The 24,047-nt window shown below is 40.8% G+C and overlaps 1 protein-coding gene across 3 annotated transcripts in view; it reads right to left on the bottom strand.

Annotated features, from left to right (window-relative positions):
- Window positions 1-24,047, bottom strand: part of RIMS1 (regulating synaptic membrane exocytosis 1) — a 379,415-nt gene that overhangs the window by 82,484 nt on the left and 272,884 nt on the right. For 2 of the 3 annotated variants that reach the window (XM_084826895.1, XM_084826894.1), the window contains 2 exons: window positions 20,798-20,910; window positions 15,442-15,471 (listed from right to left, as the gene is read on the bottom strand). In XM_084826895.1, the coding sequence (XP_084683021.1) occupies window positions 15,442-15,471; window positions 20,798-20,910 (143 nt within the window). The remainder of the gene's footprint in view (window positions 1-15,441; window positions 15,472-20,797; window positions 20,911-24,047) is intronic. The other variant, XM_084826897.1, reaches the window with a different exon arrangement.

Raw genomic sequence — 24,047 nt, 5'->3', positions numbered from 1 at the left:
AAATGCACAAATCCCCCCCCCCCTTGCAAATCCATCTCAAAATGTGCATTTTCATGCTTTAGCCTATGGGGGAAATGCACATTTTCAGCTGGTGTCTTTAAAAAAAAATAAAAATTACGTATTTTTCTACAACAAAATTCCAGAAAGTAAAAAAAAAAAACCCAGTCCACAAGGTCACAGAATCTGTGTGACTCGAGAAAACTTGGTCCACTGCAGAATCCACAGGTCAGATTCATAGAAATCCAAGCTCATCTGATTCTGTTGCAGATTTCTCCAACATGCCTAATGATGAACATACTTGCCCACCTGTTTTAGCCCAACTGCTTCCTTCTTATCCACTAGCACTGCCGCCTACTACTGCCTCCTTCTCCACACTTCCAGCTGGAGAAAGATAACAAAGACTCCTCCAGCCTGGTAGAATGCTTCGTTAACTGGGAAGGTGAAGAATTCCCCACTTTATAATCACAAAAAGGACAGACCCTCCCAAACTGGGACTACAAAGACCCAAGAACTAACACAAAATAGTCTGAAACACAGTCTGTGCCCAAATACTGCTCCTGCAAATGACAGCAGGTCAATTTTGTAATGTCTTCCAGAAAAATGGGGTAGAGGCTCATGTTGGCCCAGGAAGCTGCCTTACATTTTACACAGTACGTTGTAACCTGTACAAAGGTGGAGCCTCCGAAAATAGACCTTGACCCACTTAGAAATAGATGAAATAGAGCAGCCTTCCCCAACCTCGTGTTGCTTTGGATGACAACTCCCATCATTCTTGACCATTGGCCATGTTGGCTGGAGCTGATGGGAGTTGTCCAAAACACCTGGAGGATACCAAGTTGGGAAAGGTTGAAATCGAAGCTTGCTAACTCTGCCATAATGTAACAAGAAAGGCAGAATCAACCTTAACAGGAAATAAATATCTTCGGGACCCTCTGTACATCCTGAGAAACCCAGACCTTTTCCCAAGGATGAGTAAGACTAAGATACAAAGAGGCAACCCTAGTTATTGAGATGGCTGGAGAAGTGTTCACTTTAGGTTTAAAATGCAGTTTAGGAGAAAGAACTACTCTGCACCTAAAATATATATAGGTTCAGCTAGACTGACAGGCAAACAACTCCAACTATCTCCTAGGCATAGTGATAACTATAAAACAGGCTATGCCAAGATACGTGAAACGGAAGAACACTTTATGCCTCAAATGGAGTTAAAGCCTTCAGTACAAAATTTATGTTCCAAGAAGGAAACCTCAGGATAACTGGGAAATATGAATACTTTCCCTTAAAACTATTTGTATATGAATATGTATGGAGATCATCTGTGGTTAGCTGCAGGAGATGACACTCAGCAGGGCTGCTACCTGTTTATTCCAAGTATTTGGTTTAAGTCCCTTAGTCAGTACATCCTGTAGAAAGCTCAGGATATGGCACACCTCAGCTTAGCAAGGGGGAAGGCTAGTGATGATGGTATGACACAAAGTTCCTCCAGGTAGCATTATAAATTCTACTGGTACACTATGTCTGTAGTGATGTAAGAGCATCACTTTCTCTGGGTATCTTTCAGCCTTCTACACTCAGGGCCAACACAGATGTTACTTTAAATATGTCTTTAGCAGCTACATCTTTTTTCATTTTTACTCTAGAGTAGACACAGGACCCACTACTCTGGTTCGGGACCCTAGTGTGGGGGTTGGGGGGCTTTTAAGTTCCAGATTGACCCCCTGCACTTACTCTAGAGTACAAATGAAAAGATATAGCTGTTAGACACACATTTAAGTAATGTCTGCTTTGCCCCTCAGTCCCCACATGGGATGGACAACTGGGTCTTATCATAGGCTATTTGCTTCCATCTACAGTGATAGACAGTGGAGACCCACTTAACTCCAGCAGCTTGGAAAGCCACTTAACTTCAGCAGCTTGAAAAGACAATATGGGGTGATTAAGATCACCGGAACCTCTTCTACCTTGATCTTGCAAAGCACCTTGAACTATATCTTTGAAGGCTTCCTTCTTGTGGGACCATTCCTTTGGGTCCAATCTTGATAGTTTAACCCACCCTTCCTCAAATTGGCACTCGCCAGATGTGTTGGATTACAACTCCCATTATTTCTGACTACTGGCCATGCTAGCCAGGGCTGATGGGAAACGTACTCCGAAGTTTCAGGAGGGCACCATGTTGGGGAAGGCTGGTTTAGCTAGTCTGCATGAAAGTTGAAAACATATCTGACATGAATGGCTATAATCTATGTTAGTTGTACCTCCACCACAGCGAACAGTAGGCTCAGTTCCCTCTGGAGTTCATGGGCCCACGTTTCCCCTGGCTTGTTTATCATTCTTGTCTCTCCCAGGAAAAAGTGAATTACTGTAGAGAGCCAGTCATATCACTCAATGTCACTCAAAGCTCCAGCACGCTGATGTGAAGAGGCTGTTCTGTAGGGGACCACCTGCCCTACATAGAGTAAGATTTCAGGGTGTTTCCCCACCCACTGAGCCTGGAACCTGTGGTTGACACACATCTGTCTGCTTCTGCTAATCAAAACCCCTCTGACCCCAACTGCCTGTTCCAAACAGGTTAAGGACCTTTTGACTTGAGATGAGAGAGTCACGTTCTAGTTGTAATTTTCCACAATCATGTCCTGATTCAGGAACATCCATTGGGGCTCAGGAAAACCTGAGCCCAAGGAAAAATTTTGATGCATAAGAATATGGATCTTGGCCAACCTGACCTTTCCGATGAGCAATGAACACCTTGCAAAGAACAAGAACTACTGCATCTTATTAATCATTTCAAAGTGCTACATGACATCTAGGTTTAGCTGAGTTGGAACTTGACCTTCATGTGGAGATTCACTGTCATAATTACACTGACTTGAGCCATTTCCAGACTGGGTGCCCCGATGAGAAGGTCATCAAGGTAGGACTATATGTGAAAATCCCATTCTCTTAGACAAGTTATTACCAGAACCTGCTCCTTAGTCAATATTCTGGGCAAGGTAGAGAGTTGTTCAGTTGTTAAGTCATGTCTGACTCTTCGTGACCCCATGGACCATAGCACGGCGGGCCTTCCTGTCCTCCGCTCTCTCCTGGAGTGTGCTCAAGTAAGGTAGAGGATCATAGGGCAAAGCATGATACTGATAGTAGTGACATTTCCTGCCCACTGCTTTTATTAAAATAAGTAGGTACATATCTTTGGGATTTAGGGAGGCCTGGAAACAACTGTTTGAATGTTGGTGGCCATCTGTTATAGTTTCTCTTTCTGAAAGGACCAGAGTCTGATGAATTTATTTAGGCATTTTGTGAGTCAGGCTCCCCATCTTTGGGTGGAACAAGAAAAAAACCAACATAGAATAAATACCAGTGTCATGCTGAGTGTCTGGTATCTGTTCCAGAGCCTGAGAGCATAGGAACTTTTGGATGGCCCCTTCCATCAGTTGTTGATTTGCCAGATTTCCTGAAAAGGGGAGATGAGAAACCATCTCTTGTGCATCATCCAAACTCTAACATAGCCTCTGGAGATGAAATCTATGACCCAGCTCTCTCTGAAGGGTTGCTTCCATTTCAGACCTGGTTAGCTGCCGTCCCACACACTGGCCCTGTGCATGAGTTGGGTATATTTCACTTGGCAGAGAAGCTGTATGCATACATTTGCTCTGTACCCTCACAAAATATGTTGTGGCTGTGAGGTTTGCCAATAGGGGAGAGGGCAAAACAAAGGATTTGGAGGGGCTGAGAGAAGAGTCCTAAGTCCACTCAAGGGAAATAAAAGGAAATTCCAAACTTTGGTTGGAATGTTGGTGACCATCTAGATGACTGGTGTGGGGGGTGGGGGGAGGCTGCAGTAATTGGCCCTTTCCACCTGTTTCCTGTGCACACGTACTGAAAAGAGAACTACAAAATCTGGCTATCTGATGCTTGGGGCACCTTTACGGCATTTACTCAGAAGCAGAGTTGTGCTACTAAACTCTCTCCTCCCCTACTGTTTCCTTTTCAAAGGCAGCAGAAAGTAGCGGGTTAAAGGCCCAAACTTCCCTGACTGGGGCCCTCTCTTCCTTCCATTCCCAGATAGGAATCGATCCATTTTGGTTTCTTTCAATTTCTCATTTTTCCGATCTTAAGTTTGATCTGTCTCATTTCAGCATCCATTTGAGATTATTATTATTATTTGGTTGCACATATGCATTTCTCCTAATATACACAGTTTTGTATGCAATAGTGTCTAACATATACAGTTTTCACAAGCAATTTCCCCATATCAAATGCATTTGTGTACATTATAATCATGACTATATGCATTTATTGTGCTAATATACACATTTTTAGTTGGAGGACTGCATTGCAAAATGCAGTTGTAGCCTGGGGATTCTCCTGGAGCCATCTTTGTCACTTGAGGCTCAGTTAGCCTCAGTGGCACAGAGTGCTTTCTGCCGCCCAGAGAACTTCAGCTATTGGGTCGTATAGAAAGGTAATAAATGAAATGAAATTAATTCCTCTCCCCTTCCTGCTTCCATATTGGGCTGTGGCACAATGGCAGGGAAGTGACCTCTCTGGTAGATACAGAGGCTATGGAGAGACCATTCAGACAAACTCAGTCTAATGCTTCAAGGGACCAACTGAGGCTGACCTAGAGGAGCAACTACTTGTCTTTTGGTTACCTCTGGCATTTATGGGCTAGCAGCCTGAAGCAGTTCCTAGTCAAGTCTCAACAAAGAAGTGACTGGAAAGCAGAAAGATGGTCCTACTACACAGAAACAGTATTGTACCTCCTGCAAAGTCAGAAGATGAGTGGAAAGACTGCAGGAAGGAGACAAATACTACCAATAGTATCTTGTTTATTTTCTACACATCAGGCTCTTATCCTGAACTGGGAACATCACCCATACATGACGGAATGGCACTAGGGAGAACTTAGATTTATGGCTCTGCAAAATCAGTTGTTTAGAAGTAATTTGCCTTGGTTCAGATAGCAGCACAAATTAAAGCTCATGAGGTCAAATCAGGCCAATACAAAATCAGGGCCTTAAACATTTAAGAGTGCCTTAGAGACCAGCCTTATGCAAACACTTGCAATATTTTTCTCTAAACTAGAGATATGAAAGGAGAGGATAAGCAGCTGCAGTCTTAAATTTTCCATGACTAACATAAAATTAGTCAAACGCATTAGTGATGGGCAGGATATTACAAGGCATACTGGAGCTGTAATAATGACAGCTATAATTTAAAGTTGTGTCTTGTAAGAGAATTTGAATCCCAAGAAACAAATATTTTTGTTAAAAACAACAACAAGGTCTTCTAGATTGGGGTGGGAAACCTGGGGCCCTCCAGATTTTGCTAGACTACAATTCCCATCATCCCTGACCATTAGCCATGTTGGAGTGCCACAGGTTCCCCTCCCCTGTTCTAGATTGATCCCATTCATGAGAAGAGACTTAGAGCTAAACTGCATGTAACACTAAAAGCATCACTTGAAAGCACATCAGGATTATTTTAAAAAGTAATAGTGGGCAGTGGGGTATAGAATGGGGTATAGAACACTGTGAGTGTTCCTTCTAGCTTCAGAATTGGGGAAAGATTAGCATTCCTATTGAACACTCAAAAGGTTAAAAAAAGTTTGACAGAAATGCTCAAAAAGCCCCCAAAGGTGAAGTACAGTCCCCCTACCCCAGTAAGTTCCCCTTGCCTTCTCTAAGCAAAAAGAAAAAACAACTTCGCTTGGGGAAGAGGTAACAAGCGGCAGGAAGGCTCATTACCACACAGAAGAGGCCATGTGCAAGGCTTCTCCGGAAAAGTAAGGAGCTCTCCACGACTGCCCATTACCCTTTCCCTCTTCTACGTGGTAAGACACTTTTTTTTTTTTGCTAGGAGTAGGTAGTGGTGCGGAACTCGCAGACGGGCAGAGTAGTGGCAAGGGTGGGGCATGCCCCCTTTTCAGGATGGTCCCAGCTTGAAGGGTTCCAGGACTGACTCAAAATGAATACTGGTTGAGCAGGGGGAGTTCATGTTTCAAGCTCCCCACTTTTAAAGTTTGACACCATCTCTAGTATGGGTATTTCAGATACCTTCTGATGTAAATTCATGATCCGCTTGAAATCTGGAGTGAGGACTTAACATTCCCTAAGCATTGGAGAGTTTCCTGGAATGTCCAAGACACTACTGTAGCAAATTGTGGACAAAATCATAGTAAAAAACATTCAGATATAATCTTAACCATTAGATCACACCTATCTTTTTATTCACAAATGTTAGAAGAGTACATAGCCTCAACTTCCTTCCTTGTTCCATTCACTAATCTAGTCCAGTGTTGCACCCTCCCAACTGCAGTCTCTTGCCCCCCGCAAACATTGAAGAACCACATGCATTTTTCCAAGACCTTATTGAACAAAGAATTACTTCACAACCCTTCTGATCTGTCTCCAGCTGCATGCAACAATTTCCACTAACCACCGCTAAAACCAAGGTTCAGCACAGGTCTAAAGTTAATGGGAACGGCTCTAGCACTTTCACACGCTTTTCTTTAGACTGTTAGGTCAGTTTAAGAGATCTTGTAGTGTAGCTGTGATACACACAACTTAGGTGTCTTTTCAGCACTCCCCCTCCCCTAGGGGCCTGTTAAGTATGCTAACTGAGGATGACCGGAAGGGAAGAGCAGGTATTCGCTTTTCTGTTTGTTTCCTCTTTCACTTCACTGTAGAACGCTCCCTATGGAACAGTAGAGCCTTTATTTTGTATCTGCATGTTCCTGAGTTCTGTTCAGTGTCTTATGATGGTACACCTACTGGTCCTGTACCTGGAGAAAACCTCATCATGTATACAGGCTGCACAATGTAACCCTCATCTACCAAGCTGAACAGAGCCTGCTCAGCCAGGAAGCAAATACGTGAGTTTTATCAAAACCCTTGGTGGGCTGCATTTAGCAGGTTGGGTCACCAGTTGTGCAGTGCTGAACTAAACCGAGCTGGCTTCAGAAGAGGCCAATATATTTAAACTCATCACTTCATCCAAATCCTTCAGAAGTACATGTAAAGGTGGTGATAACCTAATAATATGACTCACATATTGTTATCCCCTTCGTATCATGTATCAGCAATCATTAGGTATGATGCAGAACTGGACATTTGTAATTGCTGTCTTGGCAACAAACTTTTTAAGAAAATGGCCACAGAACCAATCCAAAATCTAGTTAAATTGAAATACAACTTGTATCAGAACTTCAGTTTCAATATTTTAAAAACGTACTAGAAAAATTTACTATTTATAATAAATAAATCTAACAGGGGATCACAAATGTGCCTCAATAAAGAAGTAGAGAGAATCTGATATCAGAATGTGATATATGTCTACTCGAGAATAAGCCCCATTGAATTCAATGGGATTTACTCCCAGGTAAGTATAGGATTGCAGTCACAATTGTAATCAGGGCCAGAAATATTGGAACAAGGATAACTGTTTTGGCAGTTGGCCTCTACACACCACCATATTGAAGTTGAAAGGAAACACACCCAGATGGGAGCAAAGTCAGGACTTTCAGCTGTAATTCAAGGGGTGTGACAAAAGTGAGGCACTAACCATTCAGGAAGGACAGCCAGTGGCATGCGCACACCCCCATCGTTGGTGGCTCATAAGAAATGGAACAAGCCAACATTATTTCAAACTTAAGGATCGCCTTTAATACCTGGATGAAAATCCTTTGCAGTCAGTGACTGCCTGAAGTCTGGAACCCATGGACATGACCAAATGCTGAGTTTCCTCCCTCGAGATGCTTTGCCAGGCCTTTACTGCAGCTGTCTTCAGCTGCTGCTTGTTTGTGGGTCTTTCTGCCTTCAGTCTTGTCTTCAATAAGTGAAAAGCATGCTCTATTGGGTGGAGATCAAGTGACTGATGTGGCCATTGAAGAACATACCACTTCTTTGCCTGAAGAAACTCTTGGGTAGCGTTTGCTGTATGTTTTGGGTCATTATCCATCTGCAATATGAAGCAGCGTCCTATCAGTGTGGCAGCATTCGGTTGAATCTGAGCAGAAAGTATAGCCCTATACACTTCAGAATTCATCCTGCTGCTTTTATCAGCAGTCAGGTCATCAATAAACACCAGTGACCCGGTTCCATTGGCAGCCATACATGCCCATGCCATAACACTGCCTCCACCATGTTTGACAGATGATGTGGTATGCTTTGGATCATGAGCTGTTCCTTTCCTTCTCCATACTTTTCTCTTCCCATCATTCTGGCACAAGTTAACCTTGGTTTCATCAGCCCAAAGAATCTTATTCCAGAACTGGGCAGGCTTTCTTAGGTGTTTGCTGGCAAAGGCTAATCTGGCCTGTCTGTTCTTGAGCGTTACCAGTGGTTTGCACCTTGTTGTGAAACCTCTGTATTTACATTCATAAAGCCGTCTCTGTAGATGTTGACAATGACATGCCTACCTCCTCAAGAGCGTTCTTGACCTGGCTAGATGTTGTGAAAGGGTTCCTTTTCACCACGAGCCACATTCTGCAGTCATCCCCTTTAGTTGTCTTCTGCGGTCTTCCAGGCCTTTTGCTGTTGCTGAGTTAATTCCTTCTTTTTCAGGATGTTCCAAACTGTTGTATTGGCCACTCCCACTGTTTTTGCTATCTTTCTGATGGGTTTATTTTGTTTCCTCAGCCTAATGATGGCCTCCTTCACTCGCATGGACACCTCTTTGGACCTCATGTTGGGAGTTCCAGTGAACAGCCACCAATGCAAATGTAACACTCAGAACCACCTCCAGGCCTTTCATCTGCTCGATTGGTCATGGGGTACCAGGAAACAGGCCACACCTGGCCATGCAGCTGCTTGTCAGCCATTTGTTCCATTACTTATGGGCCACCAACGATGAGTGTGTGTGTATGCCACTGGCTGTCCTTCCTGAATGGTTAGTGCCCCACTTTTGTCAAACCCCTTGAATTACAGCTGAAAGTCCTGACCACTCCCATCTGGGTGTGTTTCCTTTTAGCTTCATTGTGGTGGTGTACGGACGCCAATTGCCAAAACAGTTATCCTTGATCCAATATTTCTGGCCCTGAGTGTACATGGGCGGCTTAATTGGAGGTAGAGTCATTCTCTGTCTCTTCTTCAAAACACACGCACACACGGATTCCTCAACAGACCCCTTTTTGAATCATGTCATCAGACTGGTACAGTTGCCTGGATTGTTCAGTTGAATTCTTCTTCCTTTTACTGAACCTGTAGCAGAAAACAGTATGACAGCCATCTCCAGCTGCACAGGCAGAGAGTGAGAGAGGCCTTCCATAGCAAGCTCAGAACTGCTACAGCATCTCTCGATACCATTCCAAGTGGCACAAGGTATTCAACATGAGCATTTGTATTATAGGATTATTCCAGTTATATATACAAACAATTTTTATAAACAGTTAGTGATGACAGGTTTGGAGACTGAGAGAATTATCCTCCTTATCTGAAAACTAGCCCTCTTCATGCATGCTCAACATCTACAATAAATGTGAAGAGGGTGAGATTGGGTCCCACTGGCCCTACCCCCGATGTCACTGCACTGGTTCCAACCCCCAATGTATGCATGTTGAGCAGGATATGTGAAAATGGACATCTGCGTGCATAGAGTTGTGCATGCATAGGTACTCTGCACGATTTCCACACATGCTTTTCACATGTCCTGCTCAACACATGGACGCTGGAGGTGGGGGTGGTGCAGCAATGTCAGGGTGGGGCTAGCGGGGTGGGTGCCTTCATGTCTTTATTGTATGCATGGAGCACCACATGAATGGCTTATGTCATGATATGGGCTTTTCAACTGAAAACAATAATGCCAGTTTTTCAGTAAAAATTGAGAAAATGTAGAGTTCTGTTTGAAGACCCTTAGGGCTACTTTGTACAATCAGCTACATCAAGTGGTAAAGCTTTTTTCTAGGTTGTACAACTTCAGGCTACTGGTTTGTGCTGCTGAGAGCATGTGTCAGGAGCTGCTGGGATCTGTCAACAGCTGCCCCGTGTAGTGAGCCACGGAACTGCAGGTGGTAGCTACTAAGTGAAGGACTCGGGGGCTAGGGATGGGCAAACATGTGATATTCGAATTTGTTGAGGTTCTCTGAATTCTTCGTGGAAACTCATTTCGCCACATTTGTGTTCCCGAACGTAAGCAGTTTTTTTCCCAATTGGGAAAAATGTGCATTTTTTAAAGTGTGTATTTCTTCCCAATTGAAAAAAATATGCATTTTTCCCAGTTGAAAATGTGCATTTCCCTCCATAGGCTAATGCATGAAAATGCAGATGGGGTGGGGATTCGCACATGTTCGCACATGCACAAATGTGCATTTTTAGAAGTGCGTATATCTGCACTTCTGAACATGAACACAAGTTCAGGAAATTGCGAAAATTTCCTGACAATTGTGTTCCTGCTCACATTCACATTTGGGATTGTGAATGGGACATGTTCACATGATTTGCAAACAGAAATGAAATTCTTGTGCATCCCTACCTAGGACCCTAGACTGACTCTGCCCACTCAAGCTGGCCACTGTTCCTCCTGGACAGGAAGGAGTACAAGAAGGCTTATGCGCCTTCCAAGGTTCCACTTGAGCCTTGGTTGAGCAACATGGTCTTCCTGGCCTCTGCTGTGTTCCTGTATGCTCGTTATTCTTTGATCTTTGAACCTGCCTCTCGGTTTGTCTTTCGTTCCCGACTTGCTGTTTGGTCTTTAGTTCTGGCTTTGTTTTCAACCCTACCTTTTGGTTTGTCCTTTAGTTCTTACTCTCTTGTCCTGACTATTAGCTTGTCTCATAGCTCCTGGCTTACTCCAGACTACTGCCCACGGCACAGTCCCAACTGCATGCCTGAATGCTCCCTCTGAAAAGAAAAAGCTCCCTAGAAAACTAGCATGCCAGGAAGAGGATTCTGCCCCATACTTCTCTCCAACTTGCTACTTTCCTATGGACAGATCAGCCCCCTCCCCAGGAAATATTTAATAATGCCCATCCCCCACCTGCAGCCTGAAGTTGTACAATTCAGGCAAAGTTTTGTTGCTGTATAAACGGGTTATTGGACAAAATTGCTGCAGTTTGGCCTTTATCAACATCAAATCTCATGATTCTTCTCAGAAGAAGAGAATGGATTTGTTTCATCATAGATATAAATTAATTTGAAATGGTAGATATGCAAAGTTGGTGTTTTATCACATACAGGCATCATTAGGCCATACTGTGGCAAAACACACAGTGAAGCATTTAAAATGGAGATGCAGATGTAGATAATCAGGAGATTTAAAACAAACAAACAATGAAGTTGATAAAAGATTTGGAATCAAGTAATACAATTACAATTTATAATTACAATTACAAGTAATGCAATTACAATTAATACAATTAGAATTCAGATGAAACTGATTTATTACCTAGATCCATTCCAATCAGGTTTCAGGCCTGCTTATGGGACATAAGCAGCCTTGGTCACCCTGGCTGATAACTTACGCTGGGGAATGGATGGGGGGAGCGCAACCCTGCTGGCTCTTCTGGACTTCTCAGTAGCTTTTGGTACCATTGACCATGGTATCCTTCTGGATTGTTTATCTGGATTGGGCTTGGGAGGCATGGTTTTAAAGTGGCTCTGGTCCTTTCTGGAGGAGCATTCTTAGAAGGTGGTGTTAGGGGACTTCTGTTCCACCCCATGACCGTTAGCCTGTGGAGTGCTGCAAGGTTCTATCTTGTCCCCCATGCTTTTTAACATCTACATGAAACCTACATGATGAGGGAAGTCATCAAGAGGTTTGGGCTGAAATGTCATCAGTATGCGGATGACACTCAGTTCTACCTCTTGTTTCTGTCTGCACATCCCAGGGAGGCTGTGGAACTCTTGAACCAGTGTCTGGAGGCTGTTTTGGGATGGATATGGGTGAACACGCTGAAATTTAATCCAGACAAGATGGAGGTACTGTGGGTTGGGAAACCAACTGCTTTGGATGGAGGTTTACAACTGGTCTTAGACTGGGTTGCACTCCCCCTAAAAGACCAAGTGTGCAGTCTGGGAGTCCTCTTGGACTCTGAGCTAACTGTGGACGTCCAGGTGGCTGCAGTGTCCAGGAGTGCTTTTTACCAGCTTAGGCTGGTACGTGAGCCGCAGCCCTATCTGAAGAGGATGGACCTTGCCTCAGTTATCCACGAACTAGTGACATCCAGGCTGGACTACTGTAATGCACTGCACATGGGTCTGCCTTTGAAGACGGTTCAGAAACCTCAGCTGGTGCAGAATGCGGTTGCCTGAGTATTGGCGGGGGCAAAGCAATTTGATCACATAATGCCTATACTGCACCAGCTGCACTGTGTTTCTGAGCCCAATTAAAGTACTGGTTTTGACCATTAAAGCCTTAAATGGTTTGGGACCAAGTTACCCGAAGGACTGCCTTCACCCATATCAGCCTGCCCACATTTTGAGATCATAAAGAGAGACCCTTCTCATTTGCCTACCCATGAGAGCAGTTAGGTGGGTGACCACACATGAGAGGGCCTTCTCTGCAATGGCCCCACATCTTTGGAACAAGTTGCCATCAAAGGTCCACCATACTCTCTCATTGCAGGCTTTTAAGAAGGCCTTGAAAACATATTATTTTACCTTGGCCTTCTCTCAATATAACTGCTGTTGTTGCTGTTATTGCTGCTGCTGGTTTTATTGTTGGCTTTTATTGTTGTTTTTAATGTTATTTTATTATATTTATGTTTTTATTACTTTTAATATTTGAGCAGTTTTTATGTATTTTATTGCTGTGAACCACTTTGGGAGGGCTTCTGCCCTGAAAGGCAGCCCAGAATTTTTTTAAATAAAAAAATAAATACAAGGAAAGGTTAAGAGTAAGGTTAAAGGAACAGGGTATGTTCATCCTTACAATGTTTACTTAAACTTTTTTATAGAAGATGGTAGACAACAATTTCTCTTTCCTGGCACAGGTAATTATAGAACAAGGCCAAATCCATGGAAGTAGTTGTAAGTTACATATTGTATGTGAAGGGTTGTGGGGGGGGGGAGTTCAAATCTACAAAGGATGTGTAGAGTGTTTTCGAAAAGTGGCAGTATCATTCAAGCAGCCACCATGGTTCTCTTAAAAAAAAAAAAAAAGTTGCTGGCATCTGCTCATCCTGTTCTAATAGCTTTCTGATTGAGGATCTTATAAAGTTGTTGACAAACAGTGTCAACAAATCCTATAAATCTGCTGTCAAACCAGAAGGCCCCCTACTAGCCTTCCTAAGGCTGGTTCCTACTTCTGTCCCACTAGAGCACTCCAGCACTCAGTCAACATATGGGTTGGTCATTTGGTGTTGCTGTATGATGATCAACTAATCATAGAAATGCATCACATACTTTAAAAATCTTGGTGTCTAGACCGCCCCTTCTTCATACAATTAGGCTCCTTAACTCAGCTGGGCCAACATCACTTGCAAATATTTATGGTTTCTCCTAACCAGCCAGACTTGTGTCCCACCAATATTCCCACTTCCTGCTCTTTCCAATCACCCATGCTGCAGGCAGAGTGCTTGCAAAGGGATCATGTATAGTAGTTTCTCTTGACCATTTCTGTGATATCGATTTCACAGCAAACACCCTTACAACCCAGAGTGTTTCTTTGGACTTTTCTTCTTACTGGAAACTGATGCGGAGGCAGCTTCAAGCTCTAAAGCTATCTCTCACTCTTCCAACTATCAACAGTCTGCCCCACATACCCTTTCCTCACCTTGAGTCCTTACCATTTGTTTCACTTGCCCATGTTCACATCAATAAAGTGAAGACAGAGGCACAGGTGTTGTCAGCCTTAGACTGAATGTCTCTGAATGACCTTTTACGGATTGTGGAGACTTTTTTTTTTTTTTTAACCTCAACTCTTATTTTTGCTCCACATTTACAAAGTGTTCAGATCCACTGAAGCCCTGAACCAATCTGTGTGGTGCAACTAAGTGCCTTAACATTGTGCCCAAATAGAACTTGGCAGGTTCTAAGTCATAGAATGAAATGGTCAATTTGAGAAGTTACCTTCAGAGATTGTACAAAACCTGAACTGGAGTTATTCCCATCCCCACTTGCAATTGCATCTATAGCACACTGTTTACAGATGGTGAACCCTGCAATATACTGAAGACATTGGGCTGGATGTTTACTCAGAGTTGGGTCTAGAATAAGGCTTATTCAAATCATTTTTCTTTGTGTTCCCAAAGCTATCCAAACTTAAAAAAAAAAAAATCCAGTTGTTCCCATCCCTGCAAAAAACTAAGAATGATAATTTGCAGAATCAAACATCAGGAACTGTGGAACTTCCCTATAGGTTGCTCTTCCCTAAGGGAAAAGAGGCACATGGTCAACCAGGCATGAAAATAGGCAATATAGCCTTTAAACTGAATACAAATTTCATGCTTTTGCCTGCATATCCTAGCTATGCTTTATCTAGACAGATCTAACTGAGAGAATGACTGGAAAAACAGAAGGCCTTACTCACTAGGAACACATCTCTTGTGTACCTTTCAAATTATTATAAATGGATAGTGTAATGAAGTAGGAAAAATACTCTATGGTAATCTATCGTTCAGACAATAATTCCAGGCTTCATAAACCATGGCTTATGAAGCCAAAAATGAGTATCACAGACAGGCACTCCTCCCCTCCACCATCCCCTCACATGCCATTTAGGCATGACATTCCTGGCTTGCTTGAAGCCAGAGATCCCCCTTACATCAGAATCAAAGAACTCTGACTCAATGTTGGTTAACAAACCAAAAGTAAGCCAGGATTATATACTGGCTTATTCTTCTAGATTGTTAACGGACAGTAAGTCAAGCCATAGTTCCCCCATTTGGATGTAACAGGGAACTCTGGCTTAATACAAGACAGAAACAAAGTGCTGAAGCCATGTGCAATGGAAGGGTAAGGGAATGAGAGCTCAGATGCAATGTTTGTGCCTGGCTTCATAAGCCACTGTTTATGAAACTCAAAACTATTGTCCAAACTGGGCCTGAATTTCTTTTTAAAATGGAAACAATGTTGATTCTATGCTGATTCTATGATTAAGCATAGTTTTTTGAGAATCCAGAAGAGGTGAGGATCTTGTTGTCAAGTGCCTTATTTAGTCATCTCCTTTATACTGAACCCAGAACTATTGGGCATATTCTCAATATCTTCAATATGACAATTATCCAAGGAAGTAAACATACCCAAAAGATGACAACCAAGTTTGCTCCTGGTCAGAGGTTAAGATAATATTTCATTAAATAAATATAGGATTAGAAAAACAACTATGCTAGCACTGCGTCAATGGCATACGCAGAGTGGCAGCAGTGGAAACTGCCCCAAAGAAATAAGCTTTTTCACAGATTTACATTCTCAACTGATGTAACCTACATAAATGGATTATGAAATTAGTTCAGAATAAAGGTAAAATAACATGACGAGCGTTAGTAAAATTGACATGAATATTTACCTTTTGATGATGAGCTATAACTCTCTTGTTCTTCAATGAATAAAATGCACGGAATGATGGGAACAAAAGAAAGAAATCAGCAAATTTAAAGTTAGACAAAAACGGTGTTATACATGAGAATGACAAACACTATAGGTTCTGTTGCAGCATGCATAAAATTAATGTGGGGGAAATTTGGATGACAAAACCATGACAAGTTATAAAGTCTGAGGTCAATATAGAGTTAAGCATGCTCAAACCCATTTAAATCAATTGCCCTAAGCATACTTAACACCATGTTGGATTGTGGCCCGGATCTTTTTTTTTTTTAAAGAAGTTATTCAAAACATACATCCCTACTTGACATGACAAATGCTTAAGAAGACAAGCCATCGTGAATGGGGTTACTGATGTGAGAAGCTGCCTCTTCACCTGTCAGATCTCTACATCATCAGTCAGTTAAAAATTTCATGCTAAATCCAAAATAAAGTGTCCTACTAGCCTAAAATGTACACAAGGGCAAGTATTTTCTTTTTATCCATTCCAGATTAGAGTATTTACATATTGCACTTAATTAGACCAGTATTAAAAAATATGTGATTGTATCAGAAAAGCACTCTCCAGTTCAGTCCAACACAACTAAAGGAAAGCTTGCATTGCAAACAATGGAAGAGCAGGGTCACACACACAAAGGGTGAAGCACCTATGGGCGTATGTTAACAAAAGATTGAATGAATGAATAAGCTACTCAGTGTATTTTCAATGAGCAATTGTCATCTAATTCTTCCAACTCCCCCCCCAAACAATGACAATTAAAAATAGTTTGCTTTATTACATATCTTATTAAATATCTTTTTTCCTTTCAAAACTCACATCCGGTTTTTAAAAATCCAGTAGTTGTGCATGTGCGTTTCCTAGATGTCTCTCATATAGCACCCCAAGAAATACCATCACGATTTTATGACAAGATTTCAAGACACCTTTAAAACAACTTATAACAGTATGTAAATATAAGCCATTTCAATAAATACTGCTTTTCTGTCTGAAACCTAAATTTCAGAATATTCAGATTAGATTACTCATAATACAGTGCCAAATCCTGCAGAATCAAATATTGCCTTAAGTGCATCTTAGCTCCAGATGGAGTTGTGTTTTATTTTCAGTGAACCAGGTTCAACTCTTTTAAAATTGTAAATTAGCAGAACATCATAGATATGTTATCTGAAAATGACTGTGAGCATGACTTCGGGGCAAACTTTGGTGGATAGCACTGTTTCTTAAGTCATACAGCAGGAAATTCTGAAAACTGAAATATTTTATAATGTTAGCTTCATATATAATACAGCCCGCCTAAATATTCCATTGGTTTAGAAATTCCAAGAACCTCCCCTCTGCAAACCAGTGCATAGTCACATGCTTAAGTCCTATTGATTTCAAGGTGTGCTGTACTTGCACATTGCAGCTGACACTGCTTTTTTCAGACTGGCATGCATTTCTGCTATTTTCAGTGTAATTAAGCAGTACATTTTAGGCTAAACATACTGTAGGAGAAAGAATCTTCTGCACACTTTCACTTGTACTTAAGCAATAAAGATGAGAGGCTCATATTTTAAAGTGTAATAAACTCCGCATTCATTCCAAGAAGATCTGCATTCTCATTAGTATAAACATCACAGTGACCTTTTACTTGTTTATAAAGAATTATGCAGCCACACTGGAAGTGGCAATACAGCCTCAAAGAAATACAACGCTAGTTCAAACATTTCCCCCTCACTTCTGTAGTTGTAATTCTGTAATATGGTCTTGTGTAATTATCACCTCCACATTTTTTTTTTTGCAACAAGTAGAGCTATATGCCTTCAAAAAAAACCTCTGTGTATACTCACTTGCTGATAACAATGAGTCAGCCTTACCATGGGTTATGATACTTTCGATTAACAGAAACAACTGATTTTTACTGTGTGTTTAAAAAGTTATACTATGCCAAGTAGTATGTTACTATAATGGCCGCATCACTGTGCTGAACACTCAAGAGGTTTATACATTTTAAATTATATACTGTTGTAGGGATGTATCTGAAGGCCTCTTTGCTATTATCCTATAATACTGTAGTAAAGTGTTTGAAAGACAGTGGCAAGAAACAATCAACCTAACTGCACACTGGCTTCAGTCCTAAAATGATACGGACAACCTAATTCCATAAAATCAATGGGCTTTAAATCCAAGTAAATATATAAAGCATAAAGATGCAAGGAATTTGAATCCAAATCAATCTATAAAGCATAAGGATGCAGTCCTGACATTATAGATGCCAGTTTGTCAGTAGGTTCTGGACAAAAAAGAAAAACAGAATCTGGTTGTTGCTGTCTTAGCACTGCATACTTTCTCTGGCCTTGTTCTCCTGCGTTCAACTCTACGCCTTATCCTCCATATCTTTTTTCCACCTCCCTCTTTCGCATTTATACTCTTGCATGCGCTCTTTTGATTGTTTGTACACACTAGTACAATTATTTCTCAAAGGACATACAAGGAAATGATTTGTTACCTCAAATAAAATCTTTACATATTCCTTGTTTCACTGTCAACATCCTTGATAACAATCAATACAGCCAATTTTAGTTTATTGACACTTGTTACTGTTTCTAATTAACTATTTGGTTCTTACTGTAAAAGTTCTGGCCTATTTTTGTATCCGTTCCATTAGTAGAAGAAAAATGATAAATCAGGCACCCTGTATGGTAGAATCAATTCCTTCAGTTTTACACAATGAATAGAGCATTACACCAGAGTGTGTTCATTTTCATTTATAAATCACACTGTTCCTTGTTAGATATCTAATGGAATGTAAATAATGAAAAGAGACTAAAGATACATTCTTCTAACACTAGAATACTGACATATCATTCTTTCAACACCTACGTATAATGAAACCCTGCATTATTAGATTAATATTTCTACGAACTAATATTGTTGTTGTGCTAAGAATTAAACCTCTCCTTGATTTCAACATGCATCAACCCTTGAATAATGCAAAATCTACATCATAGGCTTTCCTGAAAATCCTAACCACGATGCATGTATTTCTATACTTCTACTATGCATATATTTCTCTTTTTTTTAAATAGATCTACACTGAAGCTGATGAGATGTGCAATGTCCTTTTCCTCATAGGATGAATGGGAAGAAGCTATCCATTGTCCACAGAGATATTCCAGGGAACAAATCTGGACAGTTCTGTGTTGTTCTATTGTGATCAGTGTAGATGCTTGTGCGATTGGACTCAAAGATTCTGCTCAGGGGTCTTGTCATTGCTGCTAAGTCAGAGAACTGTTATGCAGAACAATTTAATGGCTGAACAAAGTCACACTTATACCAGTTTTCTATTTCTCATTGGGTTCATGGTGGATTGGCAAGAACAGCAAATGGCAAAATTAGGCTAAATATATCAAAAACGTTTTTCAAGTCATTTAAGGTAATGATTTAATAATACTGCCATACTTTAACAACTAATTCTGTCTCTACAGTACTAAGCCATAGTGTGGGTTCACATGTTTTCCTAGTAGAAATACTGTATGACTAGTGGGTATGCAGGGCAAATAGGAAATGCACAAAATGGATGTGAGGACCCACCCTGAATTAACACCAGTTGTAAAGATACTCAAAAGGAATGGCAGCTTTTAATAGAACAAGTCCGTCACTTCAACAACAGCGAGTCAGTACTTTAAGAAACCAGTCAGAAAAACTTCACCCAGATTCACTACATTAAATTTTTACCAACATGAGTAACAACACAACTCCAATAAGAAGTGAAGTTAAGAGCATTTGTGTGAAAGAGCAACCATGTAATAAAATCCTCACAGCTCTCTCTGTTTTCTTTTTTGTTTTCTACATTACAGCAACCACCCTAATTTTTCAATCTTATGATTTGAAACAGGCTGATCACAGATTACAAAATCTTGTTAGCATCATTTCAACTAAAATGTTATTCTTATAACTTATCCAGTAATAAAGCATTGTATGAAAGACTCTCCACACCCATGAAAAACTTAATTCCAAACACAAACTATACTCGATGTATTTTCTTATGGTATATTATGTCAACAGAAAAATTACATATGAATATCCACAACATTCTCTCTCTCTCGCACACTTCCATATTATTGGCATTCCAAGAAAACACAGTCATTTGATCTGCAATGTAGCTTTTTAAACTAATTCTTAAACCAATGCGATCTTAATTCATGACAATAGGAAATAAGAGGAACAAGTATATTACACATCAAAATCACAAACATAAAGTAGAAAATATCCAGGTGAAAATGGATATATGGAAAAGAAAACCACATTCTGACATATTCTGTAGATATTTAGTAATTCTTCACTGATGGCTCTCATTCCTTTTTCATTAGGAAACTCATACCTATACGATGCATGTTTTGGCAAAGAATAAACATTTGAGTCATCTCATGATCAATACATATTTATATCTGCAGGATGTAAGACATTAACTTACTATGCAGAAGGAAAATTTAAAGATTTTACTCTTTGAGTTCTGAATTACATCATGTAATTAAAATATAAAATAAGGCTGCAGTCCTATATAAATTTATCTGGGAGTAAGTTCAATTGAGTTCAGTAGGACTTACTTCTGAGTAGACATGCATAAGATTGTGCTGTAAGCAAGTTGTGTGTAATTTCTAATGTGAGCCTAGATAGGATTTGTTTCACCTTAGAAAAATAAGCAGATTTCTTTTCTGTAATCTAGTAATTAAATATGATTGAATATTGTAAATATGATGAAAAACACAAATGTTGGTACTTGTTGGATTACAGCTTCAATACAGGTTCTTTCTCAACCACCTCTCTTATGTTTTCACTCGGATATGTTGCTCATGGATTCCCTTGCATTTTCCCAAATAGTACATTAATTTCCCCCCACTCTTGCACTTGACTGTTGACATGCTCAGAAAAGGATATAATTAGCATTATTCACATGCCTGTCAGCAAATTACAATTAGTCAATTCCAGCTAACAAAGCAAAATGAATGAAATGTGAATAAACAGAATGGATTATTCTCAACCACTTTAATGCGCCCTTTGCCTAGAACCTGAAATGAATAAGATCGCAACTAACTATAAGTATCTGAACTTATAAGGTGCATACATTGCCAGAAAACATAAGATTTTTTAAAAACTATGCAATAATCAACTGCACACCACTAGTTTGCAGTCCACTTTTATGCAATCATTCCGCTTTATCAGCAGAAACCAATAAAACAATGAAGATTCTGTTACACAAGATCAAGATGTCTTTGTAAAGGAGGAAGAGGGAGGAAAACAAACCTAGGTTTTGAACTATAAACTTGTTATTTGATACCTTGCTCTGTACTGCCACTCCTGATAGGAACTTGTGGAAGCTGTCTCCCCCTACGGCTGCTGAAGGGTGTGTCTGCTGGAGACGACTGCATGGGAGTTCCTGGTTGGTGCATTCTGCAGGCAGAATTAAGATTAAATGGGATGATGTAATAGACATCTAAACCAATGAGAAGATGCAAGTACAGAGAGAAATACTTTGGTTAAAATGTATATAAAACAGAAATACCTTGCTCTGCACATATGCCATAAGCTATTAATATCCATTCCATTCTGAAAACATTAATTTTAGTCGGTTTAGGTGTATAAAACTTAAAAGGCATTTTCAGAGTTTCCAGACTAGAAAAAGACTGCTCAGCTCCAAGAAAAAAATAACCACTGACTCAAAATCAGTGAAATCATCAACCCCTGTGTGAATTTGGGATGTTAAAAAAAATGTTTTTATTCAAATGTCTAGCCTCTGCCATTTAAAAAGCTAGTAATAACAATGGTTGCAAACAAACGTGTGTGTGAGAGAGATCTACGTATCTATGCGCAGATGTGCATGTGTGTATCTCCACATGGCTATCCTCAGCATTCCAGTCTTTAAAACATAAATGTTGATCAACACATGGACTGTAAAATTGACAGTGAATGTCTGGTAGTAATTAAGAAGTCTCAAAGCACTTTCAGTAGAATTTAAAGTCTTCCAACCAACTGAACCCTTGCATACACTTTCAGACATATTATCAGTTTAAAGCTATAACCATTAAGACAATTTTGTAGAACTAGAGGATATAGGAAAACTGGCTTGTAAGTCAAAAGCTAGAGTATGTTCACACATCACCAAATGAAATCCCTGTGAATAAGACCCCAGGATATTCTTTTGCTTTGTATGTAGCATCTCTCATTTCCATGTTTCCTCTTTTGACATCATAGTTCTGGAGAACTACATTGGTATTGCTCTTCTCAGTGCAGGGTTTCCAAGAAACTGTACACAAATACCATGAAATGTATTTCAAGGATAACAGATTATATCATTGGAGGAGAAATGACTAATGTAAATTGGTCAAGCATCCCTGAAGCAGGGTTATGTCAACACAGACTACCATTTGCTTCCCATAAGGTGTAGGTGGGGAATGTTTCCCCAGGACCAGGGAGTGCTCCTGACCTTCACTGCTCTCTCCGTAGATGATCTCTATATAATACTAAGAAACCCCATTTTTTTGTGTAGATTTTCCTCTCCATACTTAGTATGAAGAATGTGTACGATGTGCGAACACACCCTTGTTATGAGAACAGGCTTTTGTATTACTTAGTGCATTGTTTTAAATGAAATCTTCTGAAAGCTTTCGTATGAATGCATAACACAACAAAACAATGGGAAGACAAAACACAGGCAGATTGTAACTACTGTGATATGTTCCTTCATATGACTTGAACAATCCAGATAGTGATGAAGATAGGCTAAGCAGAGGATATGAGAAAAGTGTAGATATCATGGGTGGGGTGGGAAACAGATTGTATTGGAGTGCCAGAATGAGTGAATGCACTGCATGTACTCCAGAAACTACACCACCACATTGACATCTGGGAGGTGGAAAACAAACACTGTGCTGTACATTTAATAGCAACCTTGTCAGAAGTGGAGAAGGTGGTGCCGACCCTCCAGCCGCTAGGTGATGTACAGAACATAATGGTCTGATACTAGAATGCTCACTCGACCTTGAGCGAGCGTGATGTTTTCCCCTAGTAATGACTGACTGATCAATGATTCTTGGGGTTGGAAATCCCCTTCTAGAAACACATGGCAGTAGAACCCTAAAACATTAGGGCCAAAAAAAAAATGGTCCAGTCATTAGCTGCATGTAAGCTACACTCACACACTCTCTCTCTCGTACACACACACACCCCATCCCCCCACAACGTCTATAATTGTATCCATGATTTTCAGACTCAATAATACTCAGTATTTTCATAAATCTGCTTAGTAAATGATCACACAATTTTATCACTCACTATATGGCAGGGGCAGGCAATTTATCCTCCAGATGTTTTGCTTTACAACTCCCATCAGCCACAGCAAGCATAGCCAATGGTGAGGGATTATGTGAGTTGCAGGTCAAAACATCTGGAGGGCCACAAGTTGCCCACCGCTGCTATTCAGAAATACGTTTGGAATTATGGAGCTGATAAAGTGATAGGATAGAACTGTAGGTAACTAAGATCAAACTTCTTCCAATTTAAACAAAAATCCTTTTTGTATCTCAGAAAGCATATTGTTAAAGTGGCTCATTCCTAAAAAGAAAAGATCCAAAGCCTCTCTTTAGGGTCAATAGGCAGACATTTGCAATACACACAGATCTATCATACTAAAATAAGTTTTAGAATATTGCCTCTATTGGATATTGGTCTTTACTGGGTGTTGCCATGGCAGATACTGTCATGTCCTTCAAGCTCTGAAGAACACAAAAGTCCCAGAAGTGCAGCTCCTCCCGTCACAGTGGGGCAGTGATGGAGAAAAGTGCTCCTGAAAAATGTCATCCTTCTTCTCTACCCACCCATATTATGGTTGTCTTTGTCTAGGGACATAGACTTAAATCCAACATCACATTAATGGAAGCCTGCTAGCACAATGAATGTTCTCCCTCTCTCCTCCCACTGCAGCCCCCCGTGCTGCCTGTAAAGACGGACAGCCTGTATTACTGAAATGTGAGATGCCATAGTTATCTCAGCCTGCAAATCTAATTCTCTAACCAAAAAAGTATCGCCTAATTCCAGGGGTGTTGCTCCTCTACAGCAGGGGTGGCATTTGTGGCAGTCGAGATGTTCTGATCTACAACTCCCACCAGCCCTAGCCAGTATAGCCAATAGTAAAGGAGGATGGAAGTTATAGGCCAGAACGTCTGCAGGGCCACAAGTTGCCCACCCCTGCTCTGTAGTGAGGAGAAGGAACTCTTTACAGCAGTAGGGACAGTCTTTTTACCTGCTTGCAGTCTTGGAACTGGCTTATTATTTATTTATTTCTGGCTTAAATTTATTTAGATCCTCCCCAATGACCTTCTTTTCCTGGTATGGGGTTAAAAGTGATAGGGCTTAAGACTGCCTGGATATTATGCCCCCCCCCCCCCAGTAGAACCGCCCAAGGCATTATGCTGCCTGAAGTGAAAGACAAAATGGCGCCCCTCAATCCACATACTGAAGCTGACCTGAAAGTTGAATCGTTTTCCACAACACCTGAGGGCAGCCAGCTAGCTTAGGAGGTGCACAGCACA

This window comes from Heloderma suspectum, chromosome 1 (assembly GCF_057233095.1).
Source record: "Heloderma suspectum isolate Gila_16-S chromosome 1, 16-S_ref, whole genome shotgun sequence".
Classification (NCBI taxonomy): Eukaryota; Metazoa; Chordata; class Lepidosauria; order Squamata; family Helodermatidae; genus Heloderma; species Heloderma suspectum.
This window is presented reverse-complemented; position numbering and strand designations above follow the sequence as displayed.